This window comes from Dendrobium catenatum, unplaced genomic scaffold (genome assembly GCF_001605985.2).
Source record: "Dendrobium catenatum unplaced genomic scaffold, ASM160598v2 fragScaff_scaffold_1056, whole genome shotgun sequence".
In the NCBI taxonomy this organism is placed as follows: Eukaryota; Viridiplantae; Streptophyta; class Magnoliopsida; order Asparagales; family Orchidaceae; genus Dendrobium; species Dendrobium catenatum.
The window spans coordinates 9,379,384-9,399,703 of NW_021319518.1; the positions used below are offsets into that span (position 1 = coordinate 9,379,384).

General features: G+C 37.6%; 1 protein-coding gene across 1 annotated transcript in view; it reads left to right on the forward strand.

Annotated features, from left to right (window-relative positions):
- Positions 1-8,659, forward strand: part of LOC110097064 (probable serine/threonine-protein kinase PIX7) — a 42,960-nt gene extending 34,301 nt beyond the window's left edge. The window contains exon 6 of the mRNA XM_020823288.2: positions 7,906-8,659. Within this exon, the coding sequence (XP_020678947.1) occupies positions 7,906-8,405 (500 nt within the window). The 3' untranslated portion in view covers positions 8,406-8,659. The remainder of the gene's footprint in view (positions 1-7,905) is intronic.
- Positions 8,660-20,320: the final 11,661 nt, after the last annotated feature.

Here is a 20,320-nt window from a genome sequence, read left to right on the forward strand (position 1 = left end):
AATATAAAATCAAATGGATGATGGACATGGGCTTTATCAATATGAACCAAATTCAATATAAAAGACAGATTTTTCTCTTTCTCAAATTGATGCGTTGGTTGATTTGTCCATTTTTTATCTTATGATATCACCATATCAAGATGTTCTAGATGGTTTGTGAATGTTTACCTTTATCATATATAATTAGTTGCTACAATGTTTTGCTCTTTAGAAGAAAGAATGTTGTGGTGACTTACCAACTAGTGATGGATATCATCTTTAAGAGCTGATGGGTTGCAACTTTGATGTAGGCAAAGGGGGGGGGGGGGGGGGGGGGGGGGGGGGTACATCCCCCCTGTGTTTGGTCGTGGCTACCTTCCCCTGCTACCCCTTTGGTACCCCCTGCCTAAATCTTACTGTGGCTGGTTCTTTCCCCCCTTGGCTGCCTGTTCCGGTTCCCTGAAACTCTAAGAGAACAAAAACTATACATCAATCTGAAGAAGTGTTCTTTCATGACTTCAAGTTTGACATTTTTGATATACATCATGTCTGCGAAGGGAATTAAGATTGATTCTGTATTTGTCGTTGTGGACCGCTTTAGCAAAATGGCACACTTTATTCAATGCAAAAAAACTTCTGATGCTTCATATGTTGCTGACTTGTTTTTTAAAGAAATTGTTCGTCTCTATGGCATACCCCGAACATTTACTTATGATAAGGATACTAGATTTTTGAACCACTTTTGATGAACACTCTAGGCTAAGTTGGGAACTACTCTTCAGTTTAGTAATGCTTATCATCCTCAAACCGATGGGCAAATTGAAGTTGTCAATCGAAGCTTAGGGAATTTACTGAGATGCCTTGCTGGTGAGAAACCTTCGTAATGGGATTTGATATTATCTCAAGTTGAGTTTGTATATAATAATTCTGTTAATAGATCCACTGGAAAAACTCCTTTTGAAATTATTTTTGGTCAGTATATATCTCCCATCTTAGATAGAACTTGTTTGCCTTTACCTAACAAAGTTAGTGCTGAAGCCACAGAAACTTTTGATCATATCAAATTAGTCCAACAGCAAGTCATTGAAAAACTTCGTATGACAAATATTAAATACAAATCTATTGCTGACAAACACCGAAGGGAAATTTATTTTAAAGTGGGTGATTTGGTTATGGCTTATTTTCGTCGTCAATGATTTCATGTTGATACTTTTGACAAGCTAAGCAGAAAGAAATTTAGGCATTTTCGTATTCTACAAAATTGAGCACGAATGCCTATCTTTTGAATCTTCCTATCACCGTTAGAACTAATCCTGTATTTAATGTTTCTGATCTTTCATTGTATGAAGGAAATTCAGATGATTCTGTGGAGGTTGAGATTTTACCAAATTTCACTTCAGTTCTAAATAGAGAAGATCAGATTGAAGATGTTATTGATATCAAAATTACTAAGACTAGACATGGCGAGCACAAAAGGTTCTTTGTTAAATGGAGCAATCATCCATTGACGGACTGTACATGGATGGATGTTGTTGAGCTAAAAAATCGTCATTCGGATCTCTATCAAAAAATTGTTGAAGCCTTCTCATCAGGAGGTGATATTCTCCCACCAGGGGGAATTGATGATGCAAATTTCAGTTTTTTATTTAGTTTTTATTGTAATTTGAATGCTATAGTTTTTTATTATTATTATTTTTATGCTACCCTATGATGGAAAACATCCAATGATCATGAGTAGGTAGTGCTTGGGCTTGGCAAACTTTGGGTGTGCTAGCTAGTTTGGTGCCTTGGTTCTTGGGCTGATGGTTGCCTCTCGATTTGGGCTTGGCTGCTCGGTTTTTGGCTGTGTTTTTTGGAAGTTGCTATGTTCTAGCTCATTAATGCGTGAGCTGTTGTTTTCAGCTCATTATTATGGGAAGTTCTACTACTTTTTAGCTCATTATGTGGAGTGGATGCTTGCTCTTTCCCCTTCTCTGTGGCCCTTCGGTTCTCACCTCCTGATCCCTCTTCCCGTGGCTGGTTCCTTCCCCCCTTGGCTTCCTATTCCTATTCCCTGTGGTGTCCGTTCCTTCCCCCCTTGTGGTTGCCTGTTTCGGTTCCCTGTGATGTCCGTTCCTGTCCCCCTTGTGGCTGCCTGTTTCGGTTCCCTGTGGTGTCTATTCCTGTCCCCCTTGTGGCTGTCTGTTCTGGTTCTCTGTGGTGCCTGTTCCTGTCTCCCTGGGCTGCATTTTCCGGTTCTCTGTGTGGCTCTTTGGGTGCTGCTTCTGGACAGCCTTTTGGCTTTCTTTATTCTCTATTTTGATTGGCTTAGTTGGAGATATTTTGGGTTGTTTGGCTGCCCCATTTCTCCTATAAATATATGATGTTTTGTAAGCATAAAATGAGAGTGTTATGTGAGGTATTTTTGGAAGCCAAAACCTTTGGGTTTTCTTCTTGGAAAAGCTTGCGAGCTTGTTCCATTTCTCTTCTCTTTGGGAAAGCATGCAAGCTTGTCCCCCTTTCTCTCGTCCTCTCTTTGACTTCGTCTTGGGCTTCTTATCTCTTTCTTTTCTCCACAAGTTCGACGCCATTTGTATCTTTCTTCTTAATCAATGATTGCAAGCTCCTTTAGGTGTTGTTTTATGTTTAGTTTTATGTTATAATCTTGTAAGTGTCATTTTTATGATATAAAGTGGTATTTTATTTCACTTTAAGTGGAGTATTTTGTCTATTTTTTTATTTTCTAGGAAGTCTTTAGTATGCTTGCAAAATCAGGGTCTTCCTGATTTTTTGCTTGCATCAAACTTGGAAGTGTATGTCAACAACCTGCTTGTTAAAGTAACACTCCTTGGTTGCATTACATCACACCACATGCAAGAAACTTTTGCTATGCTAAGAAGGTTTATATATGCCTTAAATAGTAAAATTGTGCATTGGGAGTGTGACTTGGGAAGTTTTTTATTTTATGTTACTCCATAAGGTATCCAAGATAGCTTGGATAAGCTCTAAGAAATTTTATGCTTTCCATTGCCAAGAACCACAAAGTAGTTGCAAATACCCATAGGTTTAGTTGCTGGCCTAATACGATGATTTATCTCCATATCTGGAAACAAATGCTTGTGCTTCTTTGAAGTGCTGCAAAGTACAAAGCATTTTAAGTGGATAGAGGAATGTGATGAAGCCTTCACTTGCAATTTTTTGTTTCTTCTCCACCTAAAGCTTCGATATCATAAACTTCAGTTGAAGTGGATGGTCAGTAACCGCTTGAATTGAATGTGCTTAGAAATAAGCATGTAGTCATCCAAAAGTTATGACTAGTGCTAGTAATAATTTGTTTTTGATAAGATATGTTAGTTCAGCTCCTCGAAGAATTTTATTAAGATAAGATAACCAAGTTAACGAAATTACTAGATGGACAAGAGGGGGGTGAATTGTGAAAATTTTAATGCAATAATTAAAACCTAAGCAGGTTCTAATTTTTTTGATATTTTTAAATTTTTAACAAGAAAATTTAAACTACTACGAAGGCAAACAAATTTTCTCAACGTACAACAATAGAATCCTTTTTCTTTCACAAGTTTTCACCAAGTTGTACGAACAGCTCAAAATCTAATCGTACAGTACGATTCTAAATCGTACAGTATGATCCTTAACACTACTGCTCGTACAGGACGATAGTTGGGACGATCAAATGTCGTCTCTGTTCATCATATGGTACGATACACATCGTACAATACGAATGGTGAAAATCGAGGCATCGTCCAGGACGAATTCCGGGACGATCAAATGTCGTCTCTGTTCATTGTATGGTACGATATATATCATACAGTACGATGAGACAAAAACAAGGGATCGTCCAGGACGATCTGAATTCGTCTCTGTTCATCGTGTTGTACGAACTTGTTCGTACAATATGATTTTCAATTTGTAATTAAGCCTTGATTTCTTGCACTAATCACGGGTTAAATTAAGTAAGTATTTAAAATAGATCGTACAGTACGAAGGTCTTCGTACAGTACGAACGACGCATAATAACTTAAGTTAATGTGACGGCTAGGGTTTTGGATTTGAAACACATCGTACAGTACGATATTAGTCGTACCGTACGATTTGTTCACAGAACACGTTTATAATATAATATCGTACAGTACGAAATAACTTCGTACAGTACAATTAACAAACAATGAAAAATAGTATTTTTTTACTTTTAAAAATCCTCCCCCCTGTGTGTGTGCATGATTGCTCAGACTCACCTGCTTTTTGTGGCCAGACTCAAGAAAATAAAAAATAAAATAAATAACGAATTACATTGTCAGACTCATACTCCTAATCTAACTAGTCTTAAGTCTTCCCGTTGTCCTGAGTGGCTTGTGATCTTCCTGAAATGTTAGTACTCACGGACAATAGCAAACAATAAAATATATTAAATGAAGAGTAGTTTAGGCGACATTATTTGTCATCATCAAAATCTCAAACTCGGGATCATGGGTCACAAAAGTTAATTGTGGAATGATGCGAGTTCTACATCTTGTACATTGCTGAGAACTGCAATAAAAGCTTAATTACTTCACTTTACTCTCTAAGTTCATCAATTCGAACAAGGAATTGACAAGATCTACTTTAATCGATGTGTGCTGATAGGACCTCTAGGAGATACGTTATTAAAATCTATGTAGTTTTGAAATGCCTAGTCTAGTAGGTGTCATCCTATATCCATGTTGTAAAAATTTCCTTCCAGGTGAACAACAACCAGTTTGAGTAGAAACCTCTTTTGGCTGACTTTTAATTTGCTTGAGTAATTGGTTCAATGCAACTCTCTCTCTTCTCTACTCTCAGTGTTTTAATTAAGGTACTGAATATGAAGCTCGAGATCCTACTATGCAAATGTAATCATTTAAAATCAAGGTCCACAATAAAGCAAAACTAATTTGCTAACATACTGTCCAAATTCAAATATCTAGTGATGTCATTATTATTTTCTCTTTCAGGGCATTACATAACTTGAGTTGATGCATGTTGAAATCGCCTCAAACCTGATCAATATTTTTGTTGAGTGCTTGATGCTGGCTGATCTCATTGCCCAATTGGTTATCCAATGAGATTCAAAATCAAGGCTGATTAATATTATTGATCGACGAACATATTATAATTGTCAATGATTTCGGGAAGTGATAATGTACAACATGACACATTATTTTAAGAAATGCAAAAAAAAATAAAAAAGAATTCATGAATAGTTTATTAAAAAATCAATATTATAAATGAAAAATAACTTAAAATAAAAATGAACTATTAATATCATACAAATATAATATGATATTTCTTCGACATATTAAATACTCATTATGGGTCCATGAAAGGGAAAATAATCAAAATGGTTTCTTGACTCTTTATGAAGGATCAAAATAATCCAAAATTATATATTAAAGGACCATTTTGGTCCGTCAAGTCCTCAAAGAAGAACCAAAATATTCCCACGATGAGATTATTTTGGTTCCTCTTTAAAGAGCTAAGTGATCAAAATGATCGTTTACTATAGTTAGGGATCATTTTGATCCTTTATAAAAAGTCAAGGGATTATTTTGATCATTTTCTTGTCCGTGAAATTTGATTTGTGTTATGTAAATTTTAGAATTGCATCATCAGAGTTATGACATTGCATAATTTAGGCCAATAAGTTGTGGGAATGGAGAGATAAAGCATCAAAAGAAAAATAGTTGATGAATTTGAGTAGACATGACTAATTACTATTTCTTAACGTGAATAAATCAATTTGAAATCGTGCCAATCATATTTTAAACATTTTTTTATCAAGAACTTAAACTTAAGAAGCCATTCTTCATCCAACCCCTTAGTTATGCATTCAAGGGTCTAGCTTTAATAATAAATGATAGGAATGCAAAAAAAAGGTAAATCATTAATCAAGTTTAGAAAGGAAAGAGAAGAGGATGGATCAATACTAGCTTGAATAAGTATATTTTATCTATACAATCTTATTATATGAATACTTTTGAAGGCGTTTTAAAGGTACTTATATATGCAAGCAATGTATAAAATAAGAGCATGCAAGAAGATGAAAGTCGTTTTAGTAAGAGGGAAAGAATTAGCGAATTGATGAATGTTTAGATGACTTTAAAATATGAAAAAAAAAAAAAGTTAAGTTGGTTACAGTATAAGAAAAATATTATTATTGAAAAAAATTATTTATTTATTCAATAAAGAAAAAAAAAGGAGAAAATCATACCATAAGCTCATGTCAAGGGTAAGATATTTTTATACTTACAATAAATCTGTTATGCTACCTCAATTTGATGATAAGAAAATATATTTGCATGAGACTTGAACTTGGCTCTGAAATTACTCTTGTTAGACTATGCGTAACATCCAACAAAAGTTTCTTATTCATACAAATAACTTGAATAGATCAATAAATCAGAACAACGTGTAATAAACTAGAAAAAAAGTAGCTCGTACCATGTATGTTATGCGCTAGTGCACACATAGCAATCACAGCACATGTTTTTATCTTTGATGGGCCTTTGCTAGACAAGTAGTACAGAATTTGGGATAGACATAGACTATGTTTGGGCTATTAAGCATGCTATTTTGTAATATTGCAAGGAACATCTATTCAGAACATGTCTGCACTTTACTTAGATGTACTTATAAAAATGAAGTCATTGATATCTTAAAGGAAGTACACTCAAGGGAGTGTGGTAGCTAACACGTACTCCACGTAGGCTTTTGTTGATCGATTTTTAAGAAAAAAGCTCAGACAAATTTTCAAGATGTGTTTATTATCAGAAAATTGATCCTCTGCTGTTGCAGCAGTCACATCTTCAAGGCATTGCATTTCAAGGAGTTAAAGTTCTCTATTGAAGAGGAAATTAGGGTAACAAACAGGCAAAATCAAAAGGCAAAAAAGGTAAAATGAGATTAACTATCATAATGCACAAGCGGGCATGTGCCATGACCATGGCAGCCAAGAATTTGCAGTCTTGATCAAATTTTTGTGGGGCACAAATTTCAAAGTTTTAAGGGCATATTAGATTGTCAGCATTTTCAGTTTTTTGTTCATTTTGGATTTTTTGAAATAGACAAGAATTGGGAGGTTGATGGATACCATTATTCATCCGGGTTGAGTGCAATAAACCGGGCTTAATCAACCAATTAAAGTTGTGAGTCGCCCATTAGGAGTTCTCCAGAGTTAAGAAGTGCCAAGTAGATTGATCAAGAACTCATCTAGCGGTTCTTGTTCGTTGCATTCAACTTCTGTACTTTGGTTGATTAATACTCAGAAGTCATATTCAATTTGATGTACTTAGTTGACAGCCAACTGGTAGTACTGTGCTCATCAGTACTAACCCGTTGCTTCAAGATAGCTACATGACCAACTACGACAAAACATCGACCTCCTCCATGGGGAGCGAAGTTTAGTGTAGCCCATCTTGTTGTATTGAACTTAGCTTCTGCCTATCTTGTGTTCGGTGACTTTGAATCCTTAGGCAAAAGAATGCCAATTTTTATTTAACTTGGTGCTCTTTTTTTAATCTGTTCATACGTTTTTTTGCATGGAATCCTGTTGAGTTCTTTGTAGTCATTCACTTTCCCTTCTCTCATATTTTGATTGTATGGCAATCGAAAGCTGGCTTCAGATTTTTTATTAACGAAAACTTTGGATCCAACTTACACAATTCGAACTAATTAATCAAACTGGCTGTCAATTTTCTGTTGATTTGTATAACTGCACTCTCTTTTCAAAGCCTATACTGGAAAGAGTTATATGAAAAACATAGCACGGGGAGATATTAGCGGAAGAGTTTAAATAAATTGTTGAGGATTTCTTATTTATTAGTCCTTTTATAATGGACTCGAACAGTTTAGTTTTGTTCAACAATTTTATTGTTCGGTTAATTTTTACTTCTGATACCCTACAATATTTGGCAGGGCATTTAACTTCAAAAAGTGATGTATACAGCTTTGGGGTCGTCCTCCTTGAAATGATGACAGGTCGGAGGTCCATGGACAAGAACCGTCCCAATGGGGAACACAACTTGGTCGAATGGGCTCGACCTTATCTTGGAGAAAGGAGGAGGTTTTACCGGCTCATAGATCCCCGCCTTGAGGGAAACTTCTCTATCAAGGGAGCCCAGAAAGCTGCCCATCTTGCTCAACGTTGCCTCAGCCGGGACCCTAAAGTAAGGCCACTCATGAGTGATGTAGTGGAAGCCTTGAAGCCTTTGGTTAACCTTAAGGACATGGCAAGTTCCTCCCCTCTCTTCCAGACCTTGCAAGCAGAACGTGCAGCTTCTCAGAGCAGCAACCAAAACGCAAGGAATGGCTTCAAAACACATGCTTCTGTGAGGAGCCTTTCAAATTGTTCTCTTGCGTCATCACAATCTCATCAATCGGCCAAGCCAAATAGCAAACAGGCATCATTTACTTAAAAAACCATTTGTTGTCCTTCATGTCTACGATTCTATTTGTGATGTCTTGAGAGTTGCTACATGTTTATCCTCTGTTGGGGTTTTGCTGGTCTCTTGTGGATTGAACAGTTGGCATTAAGTGTATTTGCATCTGCTGCATTTTTATATGTTTAAACATGAAGGAATGATATGCTTTCTTGTTTTATTCTCTTGTTTTAGGCAATTACTGCTTGTCCGCATCGGCAGATTTAACTGGACGTGGTTTTGCAGGGTTATTAGTTTGTCGTTATTGGTAGTTTTAACTATTGAAGTAAGCTTTGGATTTTTTAATAACCTGTTTTTTTTTTCTTCCAATAAAAAGTTTATGTATATTTGTACATTTCCATGTAAATTTTTGATAGGCTCTTAAAATGTTTAGATAGGACTCAGATTTATTAGGTTCTTATGAGTAGAGATTATTAATGGGTTATAATCTATTTTGATTGGTTCTTAAAATGAGATTACATTCTAATGATTTATTAGGATCTGAGCAGATTAATAATGGGCTATAATCTATTATGTATTTTTTACATTTTGTTGATGTGGTTTTTGTTGTAGCCCTCGGATCTCTATAATTAAGATGCGAAGAGATATATTTTGAATTTTTTTGGAGTATTATTGATCTACTTTAGCTTATTTTTTTTCTTACTTTTTTTAGTTTTTCTAGACCATTTTAATATTTTCATTTATTTTTCATATTCACCCAAAGTTCTTAGATGTTATATTTTGGTATTGCCTATTAGTAAAGTCGGGTATCATTCACAGATACATTTGATCCAACATCCGAAAATTGCAGTGGGCGTGGATTGATCTCAATGATTAAAAGACAAACACTCATCTATGGATAGTAGAACAAGAACCATATGTTGATATAGATGCTTTTAGCGATACTACATGTTGCGATCTCATAGAAATAGCGAAAATGCTTGTGAAGACGAATCCAAATACCTTGCGAGGATTTATTAGGAATGCAACTAGAAAACATAGACTAGAAGGGTCTTTTGACTTTTAGCAGTGTGCTATAAGAGACAAGAGACTCTTACGCTCATTTTGATACCGAACACAGATCCATCTCGCACATCCATTAGAGAGTACAATCTTGCTCATTAAGGAGGGCGAAGCCTAAATTGTCTAATGCTTTTTCTAGAGAGAGGGAAGAGATGAGGTCACCTCCAAAGTTCAAGATGCCCTTCAAGAGTCTTATAAGGGAATGAACGATCTTGTTGACCATGTCACCTACTTTGATGTCATGATGTCACTGCTTGACTTCAACGATGCCTTGAAATGACCGTTGTTCTTCACAACTTTTAAAGAGTTAGAACACCGATGGGTCACTTGCTTATCTGTAAGAATTTTTACTTCTTTTGCATAATTTAAAAAAATATTCATCACAAAATTTATGAGTGTTCAGAAGCTTCAACAGAGCTTGTAAACCCTCCTTAAGATGTGACAAGAGCTAAGTAAGCCGCCCTATAACTTCATCATGAGATTCTAAAGGGAGATGCTTGAAGTAAAGACCTAGAGTTAGTTGTTGCCTAGGTTACTCTAATTCAAGGATGCCAAGGTCTATTTCACTATGCATCAGGGACACGAGAGAAATCACTTAAGGATTCATAGAGTTTGTTGAAATTCGAGAGCCCGACTAGTGTTTTAATGTTTATAAATATTATTGGTGTGATTGTTTAATTGTTCCTGCTTTATATACATTAACTGTTTCTTTTGTGTGTCGCTAACTATTTCAGGTATAACATATATTGAGTTGGATTAAAGAATTAGACTTAAGATAGTGCAATGTTAATATTTAAGTTAGTTTGTAATGATAGAGTTTGTTCTTTTCTTGAGTCATTTATGTAATTAGGTATATATTGTCTAGACAATTGAACACATACTCACTATGGGGGATTAAAATAAGAGAAGGAAATCCCGTTCATGGGCTTGTGGGGTGTACAACTCGAATTAAGAGGGAACCACTCTAGAGGGGGGAGGAACCTGATGAAAATTAAGAACAACCATAAGGGCTAAAAGGAGTCCCATTGCTCTAGCAAAGATCCATCAAGCCTAGAGCACCCACAACATACCAATGAGAGGGAACAACTCATTGAGCATTTGAGGGGACCAAGTCCTCACCTGTGAGGTATGTGGAAGTCATCTTCCTCTTCTGAGGGGAGGTAGCTATGGGCCCAAGCTGACGGAACTCTTTGGTGAAGTGGGCACTGTAATCTCTACGCTACTTCTTGCGAAGATTGAAGATCATGTAAGAAGTCTCTTCCAATTACTGCACCTTAGAGGACATGAACTGAATAGGTGTAGATGTGACTGGCTGGAAGTTGACTTGATCCTTTACAACTTTGAAATTTCCCTTCTTCCTTCGGGTGACCAGATTCCATGCTCCAAGGGAAGCCTCATCTCTATCTTCACTGCTTCAGAGCTTATCCAAAACTTTGTCCTGCGGCTCGGGAGGAGGGGAGGCCGAGGGGTGGTCCATAGGAAGTGGGTGCTTTGGTGGTCTACTTGAAGGAGGCTGTTGAGGCTTGGAGGGTGGCGACTACGATTGTTAGGGAAGGGAACCTTGGGTTGGGGCCTTGGATAGGCACATTCCATTGTTATGGCTAAGAAAGCCATACTCAAAGCATAGGTTTGAGAAACCTTTATATTCCACTTTTTAAAATCTGCCATGAAGCCCATTTATCCACACTCCATGTTGAATCTTCTTGGATAGATCAATTATGACACAAATCCGTGTATATGAAGATTTGTCCCAAGAGCTTACAGGAGAATCTATCCATAGTATCTCCCCCAACATGCTGGCTAGGCGAGTAATGTTGTTGATTTCCCAATACATGAGAGAGTTGGGGCAGGCAAATCTTGATTTGCAAATGTAGGCCTTGGAGGGAACTTAGAGAGGAGGTGGGAGATAGGGGTGTCAATTCGGGTCAACCCGCCGGGTTCGGGTCGAACCCGACCCGACCCGTATCTAAACGGGTCAACCCGAACCCGACCCGTTTTTACAAACGGGTCGGACATTTCAACCCGGACCCGACCCGGCCGGGTTGCCGGGTTGACCCGACCCGACCCGCGACCCGACAACGTTCTTCCAATCTTCTTTTTTTTTGGCAAACGTGCGTTCCATCATGAAATCCATGAAAAAAAACTTGTCAAATTTGGCAAATGTGCTCTCAAAATTGATCCCACCTTGAAGCGACTGGAGATGGCTATGCAGAAACTTGATAAAGTTACAACAACTGGTGTTGATACTTTCCTTCATCTTGTAAAAAACGCAATGCAAGAGCTTCATAAGCAGCAGCTTGAGCTGCACGGAGCACGTGAAATAGGATCATTGCCTAAAAATGATCTCATTGGGCGGGGCAAGGATAAGGATTAAGGAGCTTGTTATGGAGTGGCTGAGGAATCCATCAAATGAGCATCAGAGAACTCATTTGTACATAAACATTTCTCTATTTTTTTTAAATTAAAAGGGTTTTCGGGTTGACCCGGTAACCCGTCGGGTCAACCCGACCCGACCCGTTTTATCAAACGGGTCAAATTTGTGAACCCGAACCCGACCCGTTTATCAAACGGGTCGGGTCCAACCCGGAATTTCCGGGTCGGGTCCGGGTCGGGTTGTCGTGTCGTGTCAAATATTGACACCCCTAGTGGGAGACCACCTATTCATTGCAAAGATGTTGCCCGCCACAATCCATGGGCCTCTCATTAGTATGGCATATCTTGCTTCCAAAATTTAAAAAAGACAAATAAATGAATTTGGGATTGTTGTAATAACTTGGACAGCACCAAAGTGGTACCATCGGTATTTGAGCTCACTGAGAAGAAAGGGGAAGGAAACTCTCCTACCGATAATCTTGGTCATAAGATCTTTCTCTAGTCTTTTAATGTTCTCATGGACTACAACCACCTTCGGCTCCCTAGAGATGCCATCCTTAGCAAGGAAGGTTTCATCCTTCATCTTGTCCAAGGAAACATATTGCACTTTGTTCTAAGAAAAAGGGCGACTAAGTTGTTCACTAGCTGCCAAGGGGGAGCTTGTGGGGGTTGTGGTTGCTGAGATAAAGTTTCTTGGTTCTTGAGGGCATTACCACAAATAGTTTATGGGCATAATCACGTAGCAGTAGGAATAAGGGTTGGATTGTCTTGAGAATTTTTACACCTACCCTTGGAGGAACCATCCACAATATGTTCCATTACGAAACACACATAGTAGTAACACCACATGGGTTGGGAGGGGTCAAAACACACACCTGGGCAGACTCCTCGTAGCCACAACTTGATAGAGTCACAGGGGTGGCTGGCTTGTCAGCGTTCTGGTCTGGGTCTTGAGGAGGTGTTGGGCTCAATTGATCATCAGTTGAGTCATCAAATGAGTCTTGCATAGCATCAAATTTTACCGGTGTCAGCTGGAAGAAGGCCTCATGAAGCTCGATCTTCATACCTATTTCAGCAGCATCCATCTCTATGTTGGTGTCCGAATGAGCATCTGACTCATCCATTTCATTGTGTTCATTGGATTGGTCTCCTGAGCCCTCCATTATATCTTCCAAACTAGCTTCACTGTCTGAGCCAGTCCACATGCATGCATCCTCTGAGCATTTGTGAGCTATGACAGACATTGACCTGAGGGCGAACAAGTCAAGATGGACAGCATATTTTGGTGGGTTGTTGGGAGATATATAGGTGATGCCTCTAATGCTAAAAGGAAAACCTTCCACCGTGGCTAGTTTTTGTTCCAGCAAGCTGGATGAAGCTTGCTGCTTAGCCACTTCTCTAATTTGCTATCTTCTTCCTTTCCCCACGGGATGATGGCCTATGTTTGAGCAATGACCTCATCCATGACTCCCTAGTGTGACTGCATTCTGAACCTTATAAGAAGGATGGGAAGTATTCACCAGCTTAAGCACCGTAGTAGGCTTGGGAACAACCACCGCCGCCTTGACATGGGGGTCGAGCTCTTGCCAATGGTTGCCTTATGGTTGCTTCTCCTTCTTACATCATCCTCTACCACCATTTGGCGGAGGTGACCTAGGGCCACTCCCTCTAGCTATCCTAGATCCTCTCTCTCTAAAAAAAAAAGTTTTTGGGATCCTTGAAAATTACTATTGCAATAAGTTACTATAAAGGAAAAAAGTACAACCAAAAAATAACTATAGGCTATGTTGTATCACAATCATTCCTTAACACAGACCAAAAAGTTAAGGGGATTTCACTATTGTGTACATCATGCCAAATTAAACTACCAAAAAGTGCTAAATGGGATTAATAATCCGCTGAAAGATTGCCTCCCTAGTGATATAATGGAAAATGATATGCTTGATGTCCATTAGGAAAGTAAGGTTTGGCCCCTCATAGCTGTAATGAATCTTGTAACGATAATCAGCAACTTGCCTACAGCCACTTGATCACACTACTCTAATCTCCTTCAATAATTATACCTACCAATTCAAACATCCAGTCTTGCAAATGGTCTTTGATAGTGGTAGCTTCCAGTATTTCATCTTGGGTACTATCCCAGTGCAGCAAATTCTATAGTGGGTCACCGTCTCCTTATGGGGATGTTGCAACTTAGTTTTTTTTTTTTTTGAAAGTGCAATTATGCATTAAAGGAATCAAAGAGACTAATTACAATTGATAAAAGGGTACATTCCTCCTTGATTAAATCTAGCAAAGAGGATGGAATGTTACCAAAAGAAAAACTATTAAAACTACCATATAATGCCAAAGTAGCACAAAAATTAGCTACTTTATTACATTCTCTATTAACATGATGAAAGATGAATTTATTGAAATTGTTTAGGAAGAATAGCTCCTTGACCGGCCAATTCTCCAAACGCCATTCTACCCTCTTCAAAGAATCTTTAATGAATGTAATCACATTAATATTATCACTCTCAATGATAAGTCCTTTGTTTTCAAGCATCCAACTTTAAATGAAATCTCTTATAGCTCTAACTACCTCCATCTCAAGTTAAGCAACATCCCAGTGTACTTTATTCTTCCCAAAAGCAGGAAGAAGTCTACCTTTGCAATCGCTGAAAATTCCACTAATACCAGCCTGGTTTGAACTCAACAATGAAGCATCCACATTAATCTTGATCCAATCTAGTGGTGGAGGGCACCAAGTTCTATGGGACTCCCTAGGGAGATTAGCACCCCAGCTATCTAGATATGGACTAGATTTCAACATGGCTAAAGAAAAAGCATTTGCCACCACCAAGGAACTAGACATAGCAACCTTACCATGCTTTACCACATTGCGGTTCTTCCAGGACAGAAAAACTGCAACACAATATATTCTAACCATACTAGAATTTCTAATTGAACTTCTTCTCAGTTCTTTTAAATAGCAATCCAGTGAATGAAACACAGGGACATAAAATCCCCAATCTCTAATTTTTGAAATAACATCAACTAGATATTTGCAATGAACCACAATGTGTTCATAATTCTCAACCTGTTGACATCCTCTAGCACAAGAATCATTAACAGCAAGCCTTCGATATTTGAGAAAATGGTTAGTAGGGATAGCAAATTTACTTAGGCGCCACCAGAAAAGTTCCACCTTAGTATTGAGCTTGAACTTCTTGAGCCAATTACAATAACCACCATCATCAACTTTACACCTCCCTTTCATCACATATTCATATGCTAATGCAGAAATTGATCTACTCGAGTATTTGCACACGGTCTCCATCTGATCTTCCTTCCAAATACAATCAATATGTATTTGCCTAATTAACATAATTAGTTCTTCATGAAAGAACTACTTTAGCTTCGCTTCATCCCAATTTCCTTCGTCTGAAATAAGTTGTTGTACCGTCATGCCCTCCAAAGCTCCACAGTCAGCAAATGTAGGCCATGCATTAATACTCTTGCCCAGCAGCCAAATGTCAAAGACATTAATTTTATCACCCCTACCACCTTCCATTTGACAATATGTTTAAGTTGTTTACCTCCATCCTTCATAATTTGCCAAGCACTAGAAGAGCCCTTTTTACAAGTTCCATTTATGATATCATCTCCATACTTACCAATGAGAGATCTATGAAGCAATGAATCAGGATTCTGGATACAATTCCATGCCAACCTCACCCTTAGAGCACCACCTCTAAGTACAGTAGAATGCACTCCCAACCAGCCGTCACATATTGGTTTACATATCTCTTCCCATGCAACATAGTGCAAACCTTTCCTCCCATATGGTTTGTTCCAAATAAATCTCCTACACATTCTCTCCACCTCATACAACACTTTCATAGGAACCAGAGAGTGTGTAAGTAAAAAGTTCGGCATAGATAGTAATGAAGTCTTAATGAGAGTAATTCTACCTCCCAAAGATAAAGACTTCTTTCCCCAAACATTCAATCTATCTGTCACATGGCTCAAAAGGTCTTGAAAATCTGCCATACCTAATCTCCTTAAAGAGATCTTAATACCCAGATAACACAACTCCTTCACCATTTTAAAACCAAGAATTCTGGCAACCTTCTTCTTATGTGACCTCCTAATAGCCTTACCAAAAATAATTTGGAACTTGTTGATGTTAACTCTTTGACCTGTCCATTTACAAAACTCCACAATATTCTTCAATAATCTTAGTTTTTAAAACTATATTTTTATGTGAGTTTTTGATGATACTAAAATATTAATGTGTTGATTATTATTTTACCTAATATATATTGGATATATTTTGTTTGTATTTTTTGTGTGTACTAACGTTTCAAGAAAATCATACTCTAGACTACCGAGGACTTTAGGATAGATTAAATTAGGATTTCTTGTAATTGAAGCCTGCACTTATTTCTATTTTTCTTGAGTCTAAGAGAGTGTGATTGTAATTGGGTAACCGTAATCACACACACTAGGGGAGTGAGTCAAAACTTTTATTTTTTAAAACTAATTCTATTGTACGATTCTTGAATTGTCCTGGATGATTTGACATGAAAGTTCCTACAGAATGAAGTTAATCGAATCATGCCTTGAAAATTTTCTTTTGAGCTATTCGTACTATATGAAGTTGGATTCGTACAGATGACATCCAGAGTATATAGGGGATACGTACCATTTTGTCCCAAATGAACTCACCATTTTTTGAACTAATCATATTGTACAAAGTGGAGTTTGTACTGATGACATCTATAGTATATAATGGGTGCATGCCAGTTTGTCCCATACAAACAAATAAATTTTTTAAATTGTTCATACTATATAAAATTTAATTCATACAGACAATATCTAGAGAACATAATAGGTTCATCTATGTTCGTACCATATGAAGCATGATTTGATTAAATAGTTTGTACTGTACGATGTAGGGTTCATATAGACAACGACCAGTATATAAAATGGGTTCGTATGAAATCATACTGGATGAACTTGTTCAATTTTGAACTATTCAAACTGTATGATGTTAGTTCGTACATATGATGGATAGAGTATGAAATTAGATTCGTACAGGATCGTACATGGATTTTTAAACTATTCGTACATACAAAGTAAGATTATACTGTACGATCCAAGTACGTTCAACTTTAAATTTTTAGTTTTATAGATGATTTTTACTATCTTTTCTATATAAGAGTCCAAAAAATAGACTATCCAATTTTTTCTACAAATTTTCTCATGGGAGTGATAGTAAGAGTGTTTTATGAGAGTGTTTGGGAGTGAAGGTTGAGAGATCTTGTAAGTGGAAATTATGAAGGGTTCACAAGGTTGCCCAAATGTGAGGATCTCTTTGTATGTTCTTAAAATCTCTGCCCCACTTCTTTGAAGACTCTTGAGAGATGATATTTGGAGAAGATCCGGTACTCTTCCATCATCAAGTGGGTAAGAAAGGATGTTGGTACTCTGCCATCACAAGGAGGGTGGGAAAGGATGCCGATACTTTACCGTCTCCAGGAAGGTAAAAAAGGATGACGGTACTCTACTGTCACAAGGAGGGTAAGAAAGAATGTTAGTACTCTGCCGCATAAGGGTTGGTCGAAGAGTGGTTGTTGTAAGTTCTTATCCACTTTGCTGTGGGAGAAAAAGGAGAGTCACATTAGTATAGTGCAATCCCTGAAGAAGGAGTCTTCAGGGAGTGGACGTAAGTCTAGTTGGACCCAACCACTATAAAATTTGGTGTTCTTCTATATTTATTTTTTACTTCTTTTTATTTTATGCACATTTAATTTTTGTGGTTGAAAAATAGTTTTGAGAAATTTTAATTATTGTGCAAAATATCTAAATCTGCTTTTAAAATTACCAAAAGTTTTTTTTAAATAACCAATTAACCCCCCTCTTGGTTAGCCTTGGGACACCCCCATGGGCAAAGAGGGGAGTCCACCAAGTTTTGCCGATACAACGAGGAATTAGTTGGGATTGCCACCTAAGGAGATGCCATCAAAAGAAGCTTTCTCTGGGGTGCAATTTGAACTTGCAAAATAACCCAAACTCATATTTCCTAAGTTTAAAATAAGTCTGATATGCCATAGCAGTAATGGTCGAATTAGTTTGAGAGTTGATTAATTTTGGGCAGTCCTCTCCCTCATTTAGGTTGATGATAACCGTTAGAATGTGCTGAGCTAGGTGCTTGCCAAAGTACCTTTTCAGCTTGTCACAATCCCACCCCCATAAGTTATCTTGGAACATAGTCTCAGATGAGTTCTCCATCTAGTTCAAGTCAAAATATATTGGTCATTAACTTAAACGACGATCCAGGAACAAGATATCTTTTAAAGTATCAATACTCATCCCATCACTAATTCACCATCTTAAAAGGGGATGGAGAATTTTCACACTTTCCTGGATGACCTTCCATGAATTTGAGACATTACATCCATGTGTTACAACCCTTAGGTTCATCCTATACTTTGCACAAAGAGTTTTATGGAGCAAGGATTAGGGATTCATTAGCACCTCCCAAGCGACCTACAACCAAATGGGCATTCGTAAGTCTGTGACAAGAGAAAGCTGAGCCACCAATTGGCAGTGGTTTGATCATCCCAAGCTACATAGTGCTGCCCTCTGCTATCAGTATTCTTGTGTAAGAGGTTTACAAGATACCTTTGGGAAGCAAGGTAAGTGTCATGAGGTACATCAGAATAGTTAATAGGGAAGTTTTTATGAGAGTGGATCTACCCACCAAAGACAAGAGTCTTTTACCCTAGATATTGATTTTTTTATTAGTAGCTCATAAAACTTTTAAAAAATCTGAGGCCACAAGCTTTCTTATAAAAAGAGGAAGCCCGAGATACTCCAAAGATGTGATAATTCTAAATCGTAGCCTCCTGGCTAGTCTTCCTTTCTTATAATTGGGGCATTCCTTGCTGAACATGGTTGAACACTTCTCACAATTAATTCTCTATCCAGTCCAGCTTAGTAGCTATCAAATATAGCCTTGATATGATCAACATTTTCTTTGCTAGCCTCAACAAAGATCAGAATATCATCGACATAAAGTAGGTGTGAAATTTGTTTGGCTGAGCTGGTGATATGTAATCCCAAATGGTCCCCCATTTTCTAGGTTGCCTTAGAAAGCAATTCTGAACATAAAATGAATAAGTAGGGGGATAACAGACACCCCTTATGGAATTCACTTTTTGCCTCAATCCATGGGGATCAACTCCCGTTAATAAGGAGTGTGAACCAAGGCAAGGACACACATTAAATCACTCACTGTATAAAGAAATCAGAAAATCCCATCATTTGTATCAGCTGTTGTAGGGTATTAATCATAAGCTTGTTCCATATCGACCATCAATGCCATCAAACCAGTCTTTGAGGTTGAGTGTTAAAATTTACAAATCAACACATCGAAAATCAACCTATGATTTGAGATGGATCTCCCAAGGAAAAAAACACCTTGTTCCCACTAATCACCTTTTCAAGAAATAGTTTAAGCTGGTTGATGATTACTTTGGCCACCACCTTATGAAGTGACTGGGATAAGCTGATTGAATGAAACTTGGATGGTGAATTAGTACCTTCTTCCTTCGGGAACAAAATGACCATAGTGTCTTTCTAGCTCTAAAGCATAGAGTTAGTATGAAAAAAGTCTATAAAAGCTCTAGTAACACTACAAATGATGATTCTCTAATAAAATTTTAAGAAGGAAGCAGTAATACCATCAATACTTGGGGCTCATTTATTTCCCAAGGTGAACACTGCTTTCTAGACTTTAGCATCAAAAACTAGCTCGTTAAGTGCGTCCTGCCACCATTCCAGACTTTGACATAGTTTGGAACATGGGCTTGTTATTAAGGAAGACACACCTATCCCTCCACTTATGTTGGAAGAATTGCCAAAACTCTTCATGAATAAGTGCAGGCTCGGACACAACCTCCCCATTATGGTCCTTAAATTTTAGGACATGGTTACTATGGCGTCTCACTGAAGCGATAGAGTTAAAGAAATTAGTATTGGTATCACCCTCCTCAATCCACCAAACCTTTGTCTTCTGTCTCAACCACATGCAAATTTGAGCAAGAGTTGAATTGAGTTCCGCAACTTTGGACCGGAGCTCTTGTTCTTACTCAACATTCAACCCCTCCACTAAAGAATCAATTATTTAGAGCTCTAGTATATGACTTTTAAGTGAAACTTTTTAGATCTCCCAAGTTTTAAGGAGGTTTCGGCTCCAATGGAATAATGCTTTAAGTTTTCTGCTACATTTATGGTTCACCACCTCTGTAGGTGGCCTAAAGGCTTGCTTATTCTAGCTCTTCCAAAAAACACTATAGGAGGCGGGAAATGTCATCCAAATATTTTCAAAATACAGTCATTGAGCAGCTGACGCCTTGGTTTGAGAGTTAAATCTCATTAGCAGTGGATAATGATCTGAAGCTATGAGGCCAAGGTGAGCCACCGAAGAAAATTGCACCAAGTTAAGTCCACTAGAGTTCTTAACA